The sequence below is a fragment of the Mus pahari genome, chromosome 4 (assembly GCF_900095145.1).
Source record: "Mus pahari chromosome 4, PAHARI_EIJ_v1.1, whole genome shotgun sequence".
Lineage (NCBI taxonomy): Eukaryota > Metazoa > Chordata > Mammalia > Rodentia > Muridae > Mus > Mus pahari.
The window spans coordinates 119,576,710-119,597,535 of NC_034593.1; the positions used below are offsets into that span (position 1 = coordinate 119,576,710).

Sequence of the window (20,826 nt, forward strand, 5' to 3'; positions counted from 1 at the left end):
ATGCTAGGATTGTTTCCTGTTCTGTGAGATTACTCTATATCCCAAAGAACCCTGGCTTCTAACAAGAGGTCCCTTGCAGCCAGCATGGAGGAGTGAAACCAGGATTGTTAGCAGACAGTGGCTAATCAATTCAGTTAATGTTGTAGCTTTCATCATTTGAATGAATAGCAGTGGCCCTCTGAGATAGTGTTGCTGCTATATTGCAATCCTGAGTCTCGAGTCAGGTGACAACATAGTAGCTCTCTTCTCAGAGTACTCTGCATACATGTGGATAGCAAGTAAAAAGTGAAGCCATAGCTTTTTTCATATTCTGCCTCTTTTTATAAAGCCCTTGAAAATGAGTAGCCCAACTCAGGTTTTTAGGGCCTTTGGAGGATTTGACAGGTCATTGACACACTGACTCTGAATTTACACTTGTTGAAAACAGTTGAATTAGGACTGAAAGCAAGCCTGACAGTTGTTGTCATTTCCCTGAACACAGGAGTAACCGCCCTGAGTCTATGGCTCCCGTATCACATGTCCTCCGGCGAGCAAGGGCTGTAGTACTGAGTAGCAGCAGTGTATGTCGTGGAATAAGCACTCACCAGTCCATGGCTTTACCCGTTTGTGATTCTGAGCTTGTGTGTTTGTTTCTTGTGAGCATCAACCAGGAAAGACTGGCTTGTCCCATGCAGGGTGGTGCTGGGAAGTCCTAACTCTGGAAATTCCCTTTGCAGATGCTGTCTTCGCATTTCAGTTGCGCAACCCAGTGCACAATGGACATGCTCTGTTAATGCAGGACACCCACAAGCAGCTTCTGGAGAGGGGCTACCGGCGTCCTGTCCTCCTCCTCCATCCTCTTGGCGGCTGGACGAAGGATGACGATGTCCCTCTGATGTGGCGTATGAAGCAGCACGCTGCAGTGCTGGAGGAGGGCATCCTGAATCCTGAAACGACAGTGGTGGCCATTTTTCCATCTCCTATGATGTATGCTGGGCCAACCGAGGTAGGCTGCTTTCAAGATACCAGTGTAAACTAAAGCCATTCTTGGGAACATTGTATTATCGCCAGCTGACCTATTGACCATACCAAGCATTCAGCATAGCTGAGTTCTCCTTCTCCTAGTATTGGGAATGCCCTCTAACCACGCCCCTAACCACGCCCTCTAACCACTAAGCAGAAGATACAGAAGCTAGAACAGTGTAGCAGCATAAGGTTGTTTTATGTCCATCAGCCCAACATCGCTATTGTTCTTTTAACAGAGGCCCAGAGCAGAAGACAGAGCAATGAGATTTTTGCTTTTTCTAAATTTTTCAAGAGCTAATGGGACTTTAGGGCACAAGCCAGCTGTTTTCACTGTATGGATACCTGAGCTAATTAACTCATAAACAGAAGAGCTTTATTTGGCTCATGGTTTGAGTGCTTTAGTTTGTAACTGATTGGTCTTGTTGCTTCTGGGCCCTTGGTAAAATAACACATCATGGTGGGGTTGAATGGCAGAATAGAGTGATTCCATTGTGGCCTGACAAAGGAAGAGGAAGGGGCCAGGGTCCCTCAAGTATGGGACCCTTATGACTTCCCTTTCTCTTAAAGGTCTCACCACCCACCAGTAGTTCCAAACTAGATAACGAAGGAAAACTTTCAAGAACCAAATAACTGTTTTGCCCAAACATGTACATGTATCTGTCTGAATGTGAAATGCATTCCATTTTCTTAGAGATGTATCCGGCAGGACATTAAATTGTTGAAAGGTTCACTTTTAACTTTGTGTCCCTGTGTGTGTCGGTGTGAGGCTGCGTGCAGATGAGGACCGGTGCCTGTGGAGAGGCCAGAGGTTTAGGATTCCCCCACTGGAGCTGGAAGTACAGGCAGCAGTCAGCCACCCAACAAGGGTCCTGGGGACTGAGCTTGGGACTTTAACTCTTCTGCAAGAGCAGTGCGGGATCTGAACTCCTGAGCCCTCTCTCCAGCTCCCAGGAGACAATCTCCATTTGGAGCATGACTGAATCAGGAAGTAATCTGCTCCCTGATATGGAGCAGGGTCTTGGGATTCTCCCCATGGTCAAATAGAATGTTTGAGATCTTTTTGTATCCATACGTAAAGGAGCTGAAAATTATATCTCAGTTTCAAGGTAGAGTAGAGTAGACTTTCAAAGTATCTTTGCTGAATGAGTTAATGAATCAGCTGAGTGACCTCAGAGGTGGTGGGTGGGAACTTCCCAACCAGCCTTTTGTGTTTTCACAATAAAAATGGCCTGCACATTATCACTGCACTTAGATTTATCTGAGAGGCAAACTCATTTTTCAAAAGATCTAAGTAATTTAATGGTACAAACTCCTTCAAACATTTAAAAAGATAGTCCAAGACATTTGACTATTTGGGATGGAGCCTAAGAATCTTTATTGGAGCTTAGTTTATGGGGTTGGATTCTCTGTTACCACTTTACACAAGAAAAGCGGACAAACAAAACAGCAGGCTAGAAAATGAAAACAGTTGGCTCTTCTTTGGGGTCCATGTTCACTAATGCATTGGAATGCTGTGTGGTAAATATCCCACGTTGCTCCTCTTTCCATTGGAGTAAGGTGATGGTTAGAGTTGGCTCAAGAGGGTCCTGGGTGTTTGCTGTATCTCCATGACTTCTACTTAGTTCTTGCATGTCCCATGTTGTTTAGTAGTTCCCCTAGCTGGGACCTCCTCTAGAGGTGGTGGGCCTGGGAGAAGGGAGCCAATAGAGAGGTGGACTAAAGTTTCATGCAACAGCCACCCTCACTCAGATCCCAGACGATTTATACTCTGAGGGTTGAGAATGGTTACGTGAGTAAAGTTTCCATTGCGCTCAAGCTGTATTCCATCACCAGGACAAGCGGTGTGCAACAAGAACAGGTCTTTCCATAGAGGCAGGCGTATGAAGGGTATTTTAAACATTTAATTGAATAACAACAGCAGGCAATAGTGAGTAATCTGAGGTAAACTCACTCCTATCCACTACACTTGGGAAGTGCACGAAACACATTCCAAGAAGAGTTCTGTGTTTTGAAGGAACTGAGGTCACCAGACATCTGTGGAGTCTCACAGACTCCTCCTCACAGGACTCCATTTCTGGACTGTGTTCCACCAGTACTGAGGGCGTGAGCCTCATCGCTCTAAGCCAGTCGTTTGACTTGAGGTTGTCTAGTGTGGCGATGGCCCAGATGAGGTGAGGGCGGTGTGCTGGCTAGTTCTATGCCAGCTTGACACAAGTTGTAGTCATTTGGGAAGAGGGAACCTAGGTTAAGAAAATACTTCTACCAGGTTGCCCGTGAACAAACCTGTGGGGCATTTTCTTGATTGATGATTGATGTGGGAGGGCCTACTTCACTGTGGGCTATTGGTCCCATGTGTCATAAGGATGCAGGATGAGCAAGCCCCAGTAAGGCCTCTGCATCAGTTCCTGTCTCCAGGTTCCTGCCGTGAGTTCTTGGCCTGACTTTCTGAATGGTGGACTGCTGGCTGTGTGAGCTGTGAGCCCATACCTTTCCAAGATGCCTGGTGTTTATCACAGCCATAGAAACCATAACTATCACAGGCAGGAGTAGGTATATGAGCAATGACCTCATTAAATTCCAGCTAAGAAAATGAGCCTCCTCTTTTGGGACCTGTCTTGTTTGCTTTGCAATTCTTATGTTTGAAGGTGGGGTCAATGTGAGATTTTATTCAGTAAGTTAACTAAAAATGCTTTAAAGGAACAAGGATGGGAGGGTTTGTAATGAAACAGGCTGTGATAACAACCCAAGATCCTTTCCTGAGTTAGACAGGGTTTTGGGAGCATGGTCTTATGTATCCCAAGCTGGCCTTTTAAACACAGTATATAGCTAAGGCTGGCTTTGAGCTCCTGGTTTCCTGCCAATACCTTCAGAGTCCTGGGATTGCAAGCCTGCTACACCATGCTCAGCTTTCAACTGGAAAGATCTTTATGCCTTAAGTTCTGTCAGTTGTGCTTCTGCTGGAAGGTTCAGAAGTGAGAGTAGGGGCTGGAAAGATGTCTTGAAGATGTGTTTAGATCCCAGCACCTATTCAAAAAAAAAAATGGGCATGAGGTGGCTGTATATGTGCTAATAACCTTGGCACTGTGGAGGGTGGAGACAGGAGGATTGCTGTAGCTTGCTAGATGCCAGCCTAGCTCTAGATTTAGTACGAGATGTTGTCATAAAGGAATAGGGTAGAGAATGGTAGAGCAGACCATCCGACATCCTTCTGTGCCTTCTGTGTGCCCATGGGCTTCACTCTCCCCCATTATATGTACAAACAACAGACACACACACACTCACACAGGCACACAGACACACGGCCACAGCCACAGGCAGACACACAGCCACTCACACAGATACAGAGCCACAGCCACAGGCAGACACACAGCCACTCACACAGACACACGGCCACGGCCACAGGCAGACACACAGCCACTCACACAGATACACAGCCACAGCCACAGGCAGACACACAGCTACTCACATAGATACACAGCCACAGCCACAGAGATGTAGTGGATTAGTCTGATGCTGCTTGCATTCTATTGTAAAATACTGGTTCCTCAAGATGTGGGTGCTCCCAATGAACAGATTCTCATGTACTCAAAGAGATGCCATATGGACCTTCTCCCCAATTTAACTGGTCAACAAAACACCATAGCCTGTGATTGGGCAGTGGAGGGAGTAAGGGGGGGAGACGGAGGTTCGAGTAAGGGGGTTGCAGGTAGAGAGGATAAAGGAGGAAGAAGCTGCCATGGACCAGAACCACATGGCAAGTAGCAAGGGACCTATAGCTGGGGAATGAGTTAGTATAGCCCTAGATCTGTCCAATCTAGGCTTATGGCTTTAAATAAAATACCTGGATTATGTGATTAGTGTCTTTTATATGGGCTTGTTAGGATAGTAAATCCCTGCTACACACACACACACACACACACACACACACACACAAACACACAAAACAAAGACCAGTGAAGATACCTGAGATCTTCCTCTTTGCGAGCAGTTGGTGGTGAATTCATCACTTCCCCCATCCTGGGTTCATGACTGAGACATCCCTTACAAAGAGATTAGCATAATAAGGAGAGCACACATATTTACTGAATTCAAGTCTTCCATGACATGAGAGCCTTTATAAATAAAGGTTCAAGGAAAGCTAGATATTGTCTGCCTGAATCTGATGAAGGGTGGGCAGTTGTGCAGGTTGAGTGGCTACTGAGAGGCCTGGGAACTTAGCAAGGCCTGCTGTTTATGTCCTTCTCTGTCCCCTTCTCTTTAGAGAAAGAAGCATTTCTTTCCTCCAAGCCCAGAGAGCCTTCCAGCCTTAGGGCAGGTCAGCTGAACTCACGGAGGTCTTTAGGGAGAAGGAAGAAAGAGAGAAGTGCAGCCTTCTTACTTCTGGCTCTCACAGGTGATGAGGTTTTGCGATGGCCTGTGCTGAACCGGCTCTGGCAGGACCTGCTCTTGGCGTCTTACTGGCTCTCGTCACTACCCACAAGAACAAGTCTAGTGAACACGATGATGATGCAGGGGTGTACTGAGGGCTACAGCCTTAGTCCAAACCAGTTTGGTACCAGCTTCCATTGTAGTCTGTCAGACATCTGAGCTGAGTGTATGTGCACATGAGTGCTTGTCTGAAGGATGTATGGTAGGATTAAGTATTCTATATTCTGTTCTGTACATTTTCTCATTTGTCTTATTTTAATTTCATATTGAACGATACATAGGAAAAAAGGACATGTTTTGTAGGTGTTCCTTTAAGCTAAATGTTCTAGAATAAATGTAACAATACACTCAGCATCCAGAAGCTCTTGCTCCTCCTCCTGCTGAGCGGTCACTGCTTCCAGTGAGGGTTTGAAGGTTGTGCGCACTGGATAGCAAGTGATGAGCAAGAGTTGCGGAGATCCATGGGAGCCCTTGCCCTCACACTTGGAAGGAAGGAGAAGGAAGGGAGCTGGTGGGGTACAGGGAGAAGTTGAGCTGTTGTTCATGCAGTCTCTGGTGTTCAATATATTAACTAACTCAACTCGTGAGTCACCACTTTAGGTGAGGATAACCCATGTAGATAGTTTGCATAGCTTGCTCAGCATCACACATTGGTGAGTGATGGAATCTGAACCTCTGTACCCGGGAGAGTTCTGGGAGCTCCTTCAGAGATGCCCTGAGTTGCATAGAAACAGATATCATAGCCGTATTGACTAGACATTGGCGGCCAAGGAAGGTGCCTCCTTTGGACCTGCTGCTCTCTCCAGCAGGGTTGTTTCTGAAGAGAGCTGGCGGCTGTGGGGTACCTGTGGGCTGTACTCTGAGGACCAAATGCTTATGTCACCTTCCTAAAGTGACCTGGGCTGCCACAGTATTCAGGCCAGCCTGGTTGTTACAGGTCTAGCTAGAATCTGATGTCATAGCCTCCTATGCGTGGCCTCTCTCACTCACCCTGTCTCACTACAGTCAGTAGTAGACTGCTCACTCTCAGTATGTGACGTGTGACTTCCCGAACACTGTCGAGCGACATTTGGGCTGTGTTCCATCCGAGTTTTGCTGTGAGCAGTGTGCTGGTGTGGATTTCAGTACTTGCCGTATGTGAATCTCTATTGGTTACTGTTGAGTAGAATGGCTGGATAGGAATGTGCATTTGTTTGGTCTTAGGAGAGTTGTCCAGTCCTTTCTAATGCAGATGTGCCAGTTCACAATGTACAGCTGTTGTGTATCCTCACCAGCTCTGGACTGTCTTGCATACGCTAATCACTACGACCCTCTGATCCTGACTTTTTGGCCATATTCTCTATAACACTGCTGTTTCTTAACCTATCTTACGGATCTTTGTGTTGGATCAGTTTTGCTGAAGAAGGAATAGAGATTGATTATAAATGACTGTAATTCTAGGTAGTGATTAAGAAATAAAATGTCGGCCGGGTGTGGTGGCGCATGCCTTTAATCCCAGCACTCGGGAGGCAGAGGCAGGAGGATTTCTGAGTTCAAGGCCAGCCTGGTCTACAAAGTGAGTTCCAGGACAGCCTGTCTCCAGAAAACCAAAAAAAAAAAAAAAAAAAAGAAAAAAGAAAAGAAAAGAAATAAAATGTCATAGCCCACTGAAATTTTTGTGTATGTGTATACATGTATCACATACATGCTTCAGGTCCATGGAGGTCAGAAGAGGGTGTCAGAGCCTCTGGAACAGGAGTACCCAGCGATTGTGAGTTCACCTGCGTCCTGTGGAAGAGCAGCCCATGATCTTAAACATGGAGCCATCTCTGTAGTCCCTAGTAGCTGGGTTTTATTGAGCTCTCTCTCACTGTATTCACCAGACGACTTGCATATGTTGGCTTAGTCCTTATAAGCACACTAAGAAAGCAGGCACTGTTCTTATTCTCTGCTTACAGAGGAGGCTCATGGCAGAGGTTAAACAACTGCTCTAAGTCAGGTAGTAACCATGGTGGTGGGATTTGCACCCTAGCAATCTGGTCCCAAAGCCATGTGCTGCCGTTCCAGTCGCTGGTATTGTTTAAATTACAGTAGTTGAAAACCGCAACTGGCTATGTTTTGAAAGCAGACTGGAAGCCCATTCATCGAAGTTCTAAAATAATGAGCTGTCATGGCTCAGGCAGAAGCTTCTCAGAGGTGGAGTTTCCTATTGAATAGCTTATGCATTTGCTCCTTGTAGTCCAGAGTGGTAGTCTGTGCTTTTTTTTTGTATAATCTGTATTCTTACGCTTTCTAAGATTGGGATATCATCCTCATATTATTAATGATTTATGCCTCTGGGTTTTGTTTTGTTTTTAGACAGGGTCTCACTATATAGCTTTGACTTAGCTTGGGACTCCCTATGCTCCTATGGCATCCAGGCTGGCCATGAACTCAGAGATCTGCCTATTTTGCCTCCACAGTGCTGAGATTAAAGGTGTGTGCCACCATGTCTGGCCTGTCTGTGTTTTAGTTACCAGTTTTATAAGGAGTAAATAGGGTAACTGTAAATCTTATATCTCACTGTCTGACTGATACCAGTATGTAAAAGTATGTATTATTGACTGGTTGAAAAAGAGTAATTATTTTGCTGCAGGCTCTCACCATTCTTATCCTGACTCCATATGAAAGTGTTTTCTGTATCTCTTAAGAGTGGTTCATAAATCTGTGTGAAAACCTTAGACCTTGGAATGTGGCAGAAAGCCTGGGGTAACTTGTCATTCATAGGCTTCACATCAGAGCACAGTCCTTGGCCTGACTTGGAATGTTCTTGGTGCCTGACTATAGAATGTAGCCAGAAACCATTGCAGTGGCAAAAAGGCCTCAGTGTAGAACTGAACTCCACTCTCAATACGGTTTGCCGGTTGGGGATTTATGGATGAGGAGCACCGAGCAGGTCAGTGGACAGATTGCTGAGAAGGAACAGAAGTGAGGAGCAAGTGAGGTTAGCGGACCTACAGCAGGCCAGGACACACAGATGCCACCTGCGTGGCTAGACGACTGAGAGGCATGGAGTATGCAATGACCAGATGTTCTCGCTATGCAGCTAGTCACTGAAGACCAAGGCTAGGGCTCAGACTTTGATGAATAAACTAGAAGTTATAGCAGTTGTTTTAATATTTTTAGTAGTTAAATGTTTCAATGTTTCCGACCCGGCATGATGTAAGAGGCTTATGAAAATCTACCTATCCTCCTTGCTTTCTTCCCTACCTTTCTTTTTGAGGTAGGGTCCCACTATGTAGCCCAGGCTACTCTGTACCTCACAGTGTAGCTCAGGCTATACAGTTCTCTTTCCCCTGCCTCCCAAATGCTAGGATGCTAAGAGTGACACCATGCCTAGTCCCATCATGCCTTTCCCTGCAGTGCCTCACTTGTGTGTTTGGCTTATTTCCAGCCCTTAAAGGAAGACTTTTCATATAATATTAGTAATAAAAAACCCTCATTTTTCTAGTTTTTCCAGTGACATCAAGAACAAGACTGCCAATAAGACATATTTGCCAAATTGTCATAATAAAATACAAACAGTGATTCTCTTTTAATCGCTCTCTGGGTTGTTTAGCAGGCATTGGTACCAGATTTGTTTCCATAGCACAGATGCACTTCAGAACAATGCGCAGCTGCTGAGGCTGTGCGGTTATCTATCAACAGGATGTTCCTCATTTTCCAGTCTATAAAAATTTAATGACTTGGTTCTGAAATTCCATCCGAGGAATGGAGTGGGAGCCACGAGGGGAAGAATTTACTTTCTAATGCTTAAAATGGCATGAATCTATAATTTTATCTATATGAATAATTAGTTGGCAAATTGAAAATTAGTTTTTCTCTTGTCATCAAAAATTTCTCTCCTAAAGAATAATTTGCTTTCTTAAATATGTTATGTGAAAGTGTCAAAAAAAAAGAGAGATGGATTTGAGTAACTAACAGGCATATTCTGAACATATGCAGTTTTTTCCTTAAGGAGGGGGAGTGTAATGTATTGTTGGAGGTGGGGACTTCTCTCTGTCAGGGAAGTTATTCTCCAATTGTTAAATGACTGTGTCAGGAACAGATTCTGTGTAAGTGAGCAGAGACATGTCAACAGGGCAGTTGGAGCACACTGCTGTGTGGATTCTTACGTATTTCCTTAATTAGGTCACATTTTACACCAGTATCTGGCAGCCAGTACAGTATCCATTGGGATCTGAAGCTGCCCCGTGACTCCTTCAAAGGCCCCCACATCCTTCCATCTGTCCAAGGCTCAGCCTCCATCCTACCTTACAGCCTGGAGTCTGAGCTCTGTGAATAGCTTCTTATGTGTTTGTAAAATCTTACACACAGATATATGTACATCTGAGTATCTCATAAGCAAATAATCCATGAATATATGCACATACATATTCATGTCCAGCTATGATTTTGGTTTAGGGGGCCTGATTTTAATTCTAGCTCCCCAAGAAGATACAGTAAATTTGTTGGGACTTCCTGCCATCAGGCAGTGATGACATGAGGCATATGTGGAGGTACCGCTCAGTGGGACAGCTGACAGAGATACACATGCGTTTGTGATCAATGGTCTCCCGACAGTCATCAAAGCGTAGTTATCTAACATGCAGTCATCTATCCCAGGTCCAGTGGCACTGCAGGGCGCGGATGGTGGCCGGAGCCAATTTTTATATTGTCGGACGAGACCCTGCTGGCATGCCTCATCCAGAGACAGGGAAGGACCTCTATGAGCCAACACATGGTGCCAAAGTGCTGACAATGGCCCCAGGCCTGATTACCTTGGAAATTGTTCCCTTCCGAGTTGCAGCTTACAACAAGAAGAAGAAGCGGATGGACTACTATGACTCTGAGCAGTAAGTTCTACCCTTCCCCGAGCGACAGAAGCTTTGCTGCCTGAGCCCTTTCTAAGGGTTTAGCGCATTGTCAGGTCTTTATAACTTTTCATGGGGGGCTTTGTTGGAGCCATCTCAGGAAAAGTTATATCAAGAAAGTTAACTCTCATTGGCCTGGAGTTAGAAGTTAAAGTTAACGTTGGTCTAAGCTGGATGTGGTGGTGCACACAGTTTCTCATCTAAGCATTTGGGAGGCAGAGGCAGGTGCAGCTCTATGAGTTTGAGGCCAGTCTGTTATACATAGCAAGTTTGCAAATAAGCAAACCCTCCCCACATACATACATACATACATAATACATACACACACACACACACATACATACATACACATACATACATACATACACACACATACATACATACACACACATACATACATACACATACATACATACACACACATACATACATACATGCACACACATGCATACATACATACATATACACACATGCATACATACATACATACACACACATGCATACATACATACACACACATACATACATACATACATACCGGATCTAGTTTCAGAGTTGGTGCTTTGGGGGATTTTGTTGTGTGGTCCTTAGGGGCATGTTCATATTTATGTGTTTGTATGATTACTAACAACTTCTGGATTATGCGATTGGAGTGCCAGGCCTTGTTGCAGAGACTGGAAGTCCCAGCTTATTAGAAGGCTGAGGCAGTAGGATCACAAGTTTAAGAATAGCCTAGGAAAGGCAGGGAGATCCTCTCTCAGACTGAAAAGCAGAAGGGCTGGGATGTAGTTCAATGATAGTTTCTTAGCATATACAAGGCCTTGGTTTAGTTTTTAGTATGGCCTGTATGAAAATTAATACATATATATGTACACATGTGTGTGTGTGTGTGTGTACATGCATCATCATGATAATATTAAATATGTGTCTATTTCTTTTCAATGGATAGAATTGTAATCATTCCTGTCTGTGGATGGTGTCTGTTTAAGCTTAAAGTAGCAGTGTAAAGCTAAGTTGCAGGTTCTAGTCCTGTCTCAGCTACATGACCTGAATTCTTTTTTCCCTTGTATTCCCTGGGATACTTGATCAGTGGAATGGGGGCAGGGAACAAAGTACTTCTTCCTGCATCTTTCTATAGTTCTTCTACATGACCTTAACAGAAAGTTATTATTTACTCAAGACAGCGTCTCACTACCTAACCCCAGCTGGCCTGGTCCTCACTGTGGAGATCAGGCAGGCTTCAACTCAGGATCCACCTGCCTCTACCTCCTGAGTGCTGGGGTTAAAGGTACGCACCGTCGGCTGATGTTTGTATGTAATGTACACATATGAGATTTGCTGATTAGCTCTTAGTTTACCTTTTTAATACAAGTTATAATTCATAGTCAACAAGTAAAACCGGTGATTCACGTAGAGTATACTCAGTTTTAATTTGTGTCTTATCAATTTTAGCTGTACTGACAGCGCTAACTGAAAGTTGACACTGGCTTAGACACCTCCATTCGGAGCATCCCTTCCCATGGGTTTCTACATGGGCTTCATGTTTAGGAATAATATGAACCCTGACCCAGTGTCCTTACTTAGTGTAACCCATTTTGCCACAGAGGGAACAGGAAAGGAAAAAGAAATCTTGTGAAAAATTAAAACAACACACTCTTGTTTCTAAAAGGCATATAAGCACACATTCTTATCCCAGCACTCACTTGGAAGGGAGACAGGAGGTCCAGTGGTTCAGGGTCATCCTTACTCCATAGAGAATTGGAGACCAGCCTGGGCTACATGGAACCCTATCTTAAAAAAAATTAAAAATCAATAAGTAGTAAATTGTTTTCCTCTTAGCACAAAATTGTGTTCCTAACCACATCGGCTTGTTTTTTAACCTTAAAGATGCCTGTGTGTCTGTGAATGCACATACATATTTGTATATGGACATGTATGTATGTATGTATATATGTATGTATGTATGCATGCATGCAGAATTGCACCATCACAAAGTGAAGCTCCAAGGAGATAGCACAGAGTCTTTTAAAAGAAAAATATTAAAGAAGATGTTGTCAATTACAGTAAAGTATATTACCTCAAAAAGCGCTGGAAATCTCAGTAGACATGACAGAGGAACATGAAAGCAGTTTAGGCACATCCCTGCCCTTTTGTGGATGAATTTATGTAAAGCTCCTTCAGAGGGCCCTGCTTAGTCTGTGGGAGACCTGCCTGTTAGCAGCCCCCTTTGAAGCCCCACTCAGGCTCCTGAAGGGGAAGGGCCTTCCTGCAGACCTGGAAGCCACTTGGTGCCAGAGGCAGGGGTATAGCACTTTTTGCTTTTTACCCCAAGTGCAGTTTGACAAGTTTGTGTACAGTATTCAGGCACTTGCTTTTCTGAGAGCTGTGGTGAACTTTGCTTTCTGAGTTATGTAGTGGCGAGGGCGAGCAAGGAGAGAGAAGCAGAACCCTTCAGCCAATCTATACATTTTAACTTAGCATAGTTCCCATGCTGTGACATGAAGAAAACTGAGCAAGGGCCTGGGAGACAGTTCCATGGGTAGAGGCGCTTGCTGGGCAAGCATGAAGAGCGGCGTTTGATCCCCAGCATGCAGGTGGAGAGCCCAGTGTGGTGGGCTGCGTGAGTAGGTAGCTCAGAATTTCAGCAGCAGGCACTGCTCTTGCAGAGGACTCAGCTTGGGTTTTCAGCACCCACTGCAGGTGGCTTATAACCATCTATAACTCCCACTTCTGGGGAGACCTGACACCCCAGACCTCTGTGGGCATCTTCACACAAAGCATATACACACAGACAGATACACACACATAATGAAAAGTAAATCATAAAAAAACAAACAAACCTGACGTGGTGGCATGTACTCAGACACAGATCTCTTGTGTTCCCTGACCAGCTCAGCCTTTTCTAGTCTGTCATCCCAGGCCAGCAAGAGTCCTCATCTCGGTTAGCAAGGTGAATGGTTCCTGAGGAACAAAGTCTGAACTTGACCTCTGACCTCTGCAGCCACGCAGATATGTATGTACATATGTACATATACACTCACATACCTGCACTTGCAGCTGCATACATGAGCCCCTCCCCCCAACACACACACACACACACACACACACACACACACACACACACACACATATACTCTGTACATGAAGAAAACCAAGGAAAATAAAAACACATCATTCTCTTCCAGCTCATGGGCTGACGTGTTTCATCCCTGTGGTCCCTCTGCGTGGTCAATGCTTTAATCATACACAGGACCCACGACCCCATCTGTGTGCACTTGATTAATGTGCTGCTAAGGCCCTGATAACTTTGATGTTTCACCGAATCTGTGTAGTACTGCTTTAAGTTTCTCTTTTAATCATTTAAAAACTAAATAATTACATCAGTTCTCATAAGATTTTCCAGAGATGAATTCTATGTTAGTTGCATGAGTAGCTCATTTCCTTGGAATTTTTTTTTTTTTTTTTTTTTGGTTACCAAATCTTAATAAGTTAACTTGGGAAGCTTTAAAAATGCCTTAGTTTTAATTTTTTTTTCTGTATTTGTGTTCCAAAATAATTAAGCTGATGGGAATATGTTGGAAAGTGATTAAAATTTTGTGAGAAGGCGATCGTCTTTGATGTGGCGAGAAAACAGTTATTAATTAGGCACATATGAACTCGTCCATGTTTGATTAATGGGTGTTACTCAATGCCAGCCTTTATGTAATTAATGATTTTGTAGCTTTTGGTTTGATTGAATGGTAGTGTAAGACAAGGCTTAGGGAGGGAAATATCCTGAAGATTTCATGCAAGATAATTATTAATAGGAATTATGATAAAAGTCATCTGTTTATGTTTAGGAAGTCAAAAAAACTGTGTTAGCTTTGGAAGTGACTCAGAGACATCGAGTTGTAGGATTTCAGACCCGTTACAGATATGACCAGCTACTAGGATATTGTTTATTTGGTCTTATTTTCTTTTTCACTCCTTTAAAGGGTAAATATTTGTATTCTGGTAGACAGATGCAAAATTATTTAGATATAGAAATGGCAGACTCTGTAGAAGGAGTGTACATGAGTATGAAGTGCCCATGGAGCCGAGTGAGTGAAGGGGTTGAAGGGCACGTGTTCCCGGGCTGGCATCGTTGCATCTTAGCAGAGTTTGTTCCTGTTTGTAATGATAGAATGTACTTTACCTGATGGCCTGCTACAGCGAGAGCCTCGGCCTTTGAACCTGCCTCTCAGGCAGTAAGTAGATACAGTAAGTATACACTATATACTTACACTATACACTATACTTATAGTATACACTATACTTATAGTAAGTACACACTATATACAGTAAGTATAGAAGATGCCCCCTTACCATCTAGATGAAAAACTGTTCGATTTTGGGAGTGATGGCTGTACCAGTCCTTCAAGGTGTCTTTAGGTTTCTTTCCTTTGTGTCCTTCCAGTGACAAGCCCACCTACTACGATGGTTTCTGAGCTAGGACTCTTAAACCTGTGTGTCAGTGTCCCTCTGTTACTAATTATCACTTTTATATTGCTAAAATAATAATCTTAGTACAAAACATGTGTAGCTGGTTAGATCAGAAAACCAGGATGTTTGTCCTCTAGCCAGGCCAGGCTCTTCTGTGCCTCCTGTCTCTGGAGTCTCCTCCCCTGGTGATTCATTTCTTTGAAGACACAGGATCTGAATCCCTGTCTGCTAGCCAATTGCTGAGGATTCACCTGCTCCTGGAAGCTACTTTAAGCACTTCTGGGCAGCTTCTCCATCTCAGCATGTGGCCTTCTCCCATTCCACACAAATCTCTCTAATGCCTCACATCTCTCCTCAGTGCACCCCTCCCCAATTTTTTTGCTTCTAGCTAGGAAAATTCTTACATAATTAAAATTACCTGAGTAATTTTATAGCCAACTGATCAGCAATTTGGGTGGAGATAAGGTTTGAGTTGGGGTTAGGCCCTGGGTACTTGGGAAGTCCTGCATTTCCCAGCAGTTTGAGATGTAAATGTCTGGGATGAGTTCTGTTAAAGATTGTATGCATTCAGATGCTGGCTGACTGGGCTATAGCTCAGTAACTTAGCACTTGGCTGGCAAGACTCACACCCTGCTTACAGTCCACACTGTAAAAATAAATAATAAATAAATAAGCAAATAAAGCCAATTAAAAGAGTGAGGCTCTAGATGGAAAGCATATGTTAATAAATTGAGATTCAAGTGGGGCGTAGTGGCGCAGGCCTTTGATCCTAGCACTCATGTGGATATCTTTGAGTTTGAGACCAGCCAGGGCTACATAGTGCTAAGACAGCCAGGGCTATATTATGAGACCTTGTCTCCCCCCCCCCCCCAGAAAAAATTAGATTCTAAATAATTAAACTTAAAAGAACTCCATGTGTGTGCGTCTGTGTTTGCATGACTGGCTGTGGGTATGAGCGCAGGTGCACACACTTACTGGTGCACATGGAGAAGTCACAGGACAACACACACAGTCCTGGCCTTTCAGCCTTGCTTGAGACAGGGTCCGTTTGTTGTTCTGCTTGGCACCACTTCCAGAGAGTCTCCTGTCTGCTCCTCATCTTAGCACAGGAACATTGGACCTGCAGATGTGGTCAGCCATGGCTGGTCTCATGGGGGACCTAGGAGTTCAAAGTGAGGTCCCCACACATGTGTGGCAAGCTCTTTACTCTTGGAGCTGCCTGCCCATGCCCCGGATTTAAACTTTTCATGTATTTCACCTAGTCTTTGGTTAGAAAATAATAAGAAAAAATAATAAATAAAATTGTCGTATATGATGCTGTCCAGTGCATTTTAGTGTCTGAAAGAAAGCCATAAATGTTTATCTGGTTTGGAAAAGATCATTTTTTTAAATCACAGTCTTAAGAATTTTTAGTGTTTTGATGTGTTTATAAATGACCCTCTTTCAAGTTGGATGAGACATTAATTAGAATAAAAATAATTAGACCCACTTACAAGTCACCACGATTAGTTTTATTTCTGTCAAGGGACAGAGTCTCTCTTGCTCTTCTGAATTGCTGATCACCTAATTTGCATCCCAAGAATGCTGGGGAAGGCCTCATGCTGACCCTACTCATATCTGAGTGAATGGCTGGTCCTTGTCCTTGCAGCTCTGCAGGCTGCAGATGGACTGAAGGACAGTTGATGGCTGTGAAAATTTACAGCCTTCAGCAAGTGGCCAGAAGTCATCGTGCCTTGAAGCCCTTCAAGCTGGTGGCCACATGTGGTTAGTGTGTTAATGGTCCCTTGGAGGCTGCTAGCTCACTCTACCCTCCCTGCTGTCCCAACCCTTCCCCTTTGTTTTTAAGAGCTAGCATTTTGTCTGTCTGCTGTAGATTATAAAGAATCTGTAATCTAGTAGTTTTGCAGGGAAAAAAGAAAGGCAAACATACGTGGAGTTTCTTCTTTCCAGGTTGCTTGTTCGTTTTGTTTTTTAGCTTACTGGTGTTATGAAATGACCCAAATTAAACTCCTTTGTTATGAAAGGGAAGGGCCTTTTCTGTTTCTGGAAGATTCCTCATTACTCATAGGTAAAGCTTAGAGCTAACTTTAGATTATCCTAGAAATTTCCCAGATTCTATTTTATAGAATTATTTCTATAAAGCCATCCTGTTGTGAAACTCTGATTTAATTATAGACGGTGACTTTTGGGGTCAAGTCCCTGAACCTGGCCTCTAATAAAAAGCAAAATCCTTACGTAACAGAGACAGACACGCTGGGCCGAGGCCAGGGCAGTGTGCTGTCCGTAGCCGGGGTAGAGAGCCACCAGTGTGCGGAAGCAGAAACTCCCACCTCAGGAGATACAGAGATGCCTGCGGTGTGCAGTGCAGGATGAAGGTGTGAAGGGGATTCAGGAAAAGGTGCCCAGGCACCTTGGCCTAGAAAAGCAATTTCAAAAGGAATGCAGACAAGTCTGTATTTTGGACAGTGTAGCATTCAGGAAGGAGGAAAGAACTTTATTGCTGTGGCTTTTTCCTTTCAGTCATGGAGTTCAGACAGAGTCTTCCAGGAGCAGCCTGCTCACTTATTTATAACCACCAAGAACCAGCAGCTTTTGTGTGTGACTTGGGCTCTCATTCCTGGAAGTAAAACTGTTTCCTCAGGGGAAACTGTAGGTAGGTAGCCCTCTCAGAATGAAGATAATGCATTGCTGCCTGATTCTCAGCTACACTAGAGTTTTCCCTCTGGTCACGGTGAGCTGGCTTAGGTCTCATTGGTATTCTCTGGCCTGAAGGTGACACAGCTATTGTGCTGACAGATTCATTCCCACACAGGTGCTTGTGGCCCTCTTTGAGAGGGTGGGGACCTTGGTGTTCTGGCTCCCAGTCGCTCCCTGCCTGTTTTTTTGTGCTTCACTGTTGTTCAGCCTCCTTGGAAGAGCCTTGTCCTAGAGCTTCCCCCATCTCTCTTCTCTGACTCCTGTGTTCTGGGCTTTGTTCCCTTCCTTTCTTTCCACTTTCCTGACATTTCTTTTCTTTTGCCTGGGTACTTGTTAAGTATCCCACTTTCCTTTGGAACAGATCACGCCTTTACCCCGTGTGGGTCATTTATGTGATTGGCCACTTTCCTTCATCATCACGGGTCACTTCCTCTCTTGAAGAAACTTGTAAGTTCTGACTTGCAGTTGTGGGTTGCGGTGGTTGGTGTGCCCTGGGTCCCCCATGGCTTTCAGATTTTAAGTCCTTGCTTCTGCTCGCCATTCTGGCTTTCTCCCCCCATCCTCTGGCAATGGCTTTTCCTTAGTGCTGAGTTTTCCATCTTTTGAAACCTTATTTTCTCAAATTCACTTTTCCTTTTGGTATTAGAAGTATACAAATTATGTTGCCAGTACTTTTCAATTTACATGCGAAAGGGGAAATAAACTTTCTGTATACTAGCCACAGTAGCCAGCCCATTTAGATCTGTCTGTACACCACATGTCTGTTGCACACAGAGGCCAGAAGAGGGTGTCAGATTCTCCGGAGCTGGCCATTCACAGTTACGGTTGTGAACCTGTATGTGGGTGCTAGGAATTGAATCTGGGTTCTCTGCAAGGGCAGTCACTACTCTTGACCTCTGAGCCATCTCTCTGGCCCCCAAGTTTACTTTTCTTATAAGACAAAGAACTGGGAGATGAACCCCATATTTAAGCTACTAGAATTTTTTTTTTTTTTTTTTGAGGCAGCATTTGGCTAATGCTTCCATTTCCCAGGACATCCTCGCTCATTTTCTATAGTCATTTCAAAAGTCCTCTACCTAAGAAGGGGAGAGGTCTTAAAATATCGAGTCCAAAGTATGTGCTTGCCTTCTCTCTGTGTAGGAGTGCTGAGAAGTGGAAGAGCACTCAGGCATGGGGATTTCAGGGGAGGCAGTGCCTTCTGGTAATGGTTAGCATCCATCCCGGTCGTCCCGCATTGCTTAAATGAGTCAGAGCCCTTAGCTTCACATTCTCTGTGTTCCAGACCCAAGCCCAGACATACTCCAGACGGGAGTGGGTTACTCAGAGTCACTGCGTGGAGTTGGCTTGTCTCAGTGATCTAACAACAGGTAGAAGTAGACATAGGAGCAAGGGTCAGGTGGTCTTAGGAAGACAGTTGTGGCAAGGAGACGTGTAGTCTGCTAGGTGGCCTTGGTACTTAGAGGCTGATGGTAAGACCACTGGCCAAGAACCCTGTCCCCATGAGCAGTCTAGACATTGAGCACATGTCAGAACAGCAGAAGCCACATGTCCAGTGTGGTCACCAAGAAGGTTCATCTTGTGTAGAGACTCTTTCCAGTAAAGAGCTCTAACTTAGAGCCCTTCCTTGCATGTGGGAAGGACCAAATGGCTGAGGCTAGGAAGATGGTCTGCCAGGTCCCCATAAGGAGGCAAGCAAGGTCTGAAGAAATCATTGTGAACGGGCCTGTAAAAAGGAAATGGGAAAATAGCTCAAATAAACCCAAACATTTGTAAAACTTAGGGCAACAAGAGTTGTGTGAAGGACAAAACAAAACACAAGAATTCTGTGATGATCTAGCCAGACTTCTGCGTGTGCACACTGCCTTTCCATGGCTTCATATTTGCCCAGGGTTTACTGAGCCCCTCCAATGGAAAGATAATAAAGCATTTGATCTCTAGTTAGTAAGCATTTGCTATCTGTGCCCTGTGTCCCTGGCACTGTCAGCTCTTGTCTGCCATGAAGGGATGGGTAGGGGTGGGGTAGGCAATGACTCTTGTGACCTCTGTGGGGACAGAGTGCTGTAGCAGCCCCTAGTGAATAGCTTCTCAGGGAAGATATCCTGGTAATTGAGGATTCTGCTTAATTTAAGGTTAAGATACTTGAAATGATTTAAAATAACGTTAGAAATCTTAACAATAAGTTTTACTCACTAGGAAAAAAAAAAAAGATTCCTGATTATTTATTATGTATCTATTTCTTTGAACAGGTCTCCTTTTGTAGCCATGGCTGGCCTTGAACTTGTAGCAGTCCTCCAGCTTCAGCCTCCGGAGTGTAGGATGAATGAGCAGACACTTTTTTCTCATGGGCAGATGGTTCAATTTGTCACTGGAAGCATTCTTACTACTGATTAATTTGTATGGTACTTGATTGTGGTTGTGTTGATGACGGTTGACAATCCCGTAGGAGGCAGAGTGAGTGCAGCATGAAGACCTGCAGTATCATGTCACAGAAATGGCCTCCTTTCTTTCTCCGTATTTTGACCGAATTATAGAATCTGACTGAATTTGGACCACTGTAACAAATTGCCCTAGTCCGAGTGGCTTAAATGACAGTTATCAGGGTCAGAGTGCAGAAGGGTGCAGTCTGAGAGCTGCTTGCAGGCAGCCAATCAGCTATTTGCACAAAGCCAGCTATGTCTTTAAAAGGCCATGGGGGATCCTGAGTCTCTTTGTTTAGAGATGGGTTAGTTTGGTCATGGCATCTTGCTCCCATGACCTCATCTAACTCCTGTCATCTCCCAAAAGCCCCATTCCCCACTTTTGTCTCACTGGGAATCAGGCCTTCAGTGTGAACTTGGGCAACACAAACCTTTAGTCTGTAGGAAAACTGTTCATAATCTATAATATCCTTCATTTATGACTGTTAATTATATCTTAAATATTTTATTCGATGCCTATGGTAATATTCTAATCAGAGCAGGTACTAGATTGTTGGGAACCAAAAAAGGGGGCCCAGGGGAAGTGGGGAAAGGGAAAGACCACACTCTGCCAGAGTTCCACCCATTCTCTGGTCAGTCAGGCGTGGGAGGGCTGCTACCTACCCTTTCCACTCATCCCTGGGTGGGCATTCCTCTGTCCCACTCTTCAGGGGGTGATCAAGGGCCAACCCTACCTGGGGATCCCCGGAGCTACCTTGCTAGAGCCACTGGGGTTATGGGAGAGAGGGATGAGGGAAGAGGTTCCCATCAGTGACCAGAGTATGCAGCGGATCTTGATGAAGCAGAGCCTCTCTATGGTTTAAGAGCTTTATTATAGAAAGGCAGGGTCAAAGAGAGAAGGGAGAGAGAGAGAGAGAGAGAGAGAGAGAGAGAGAGAGAGAGAGAGA

General features: G+C 44.4%; 1 protein-coding gene across 2 annotated transcripts in view; it reads left to right on the plus strand.

The window, feature by feature from the left end:
- Positions 1 to 20,826, plus strand: part of Papss1 (3'-phosphoadenosine 5'-phosphosulfate synthase 1) — a 133,864-nt gene that overhangs the window by 111,023 nt on the left and 2,015 nt on the right. For both annotated transcript variants that reach the window (XM_021195245.2, XM_029537362.1), the window contains 2 exons: positions 717 to 985; positions 10,057 to 10,286. In XM_021195245.2, coding sequence (XP_021050904.1) covers positions 717 to 985; positions 10,057 to 10,286 — 499 coding nt within the window. The remainder of the gene's footprint in view (positions 1 to 716; positions 986 to 10,056; positions 10,287 to 20,826) is intronic.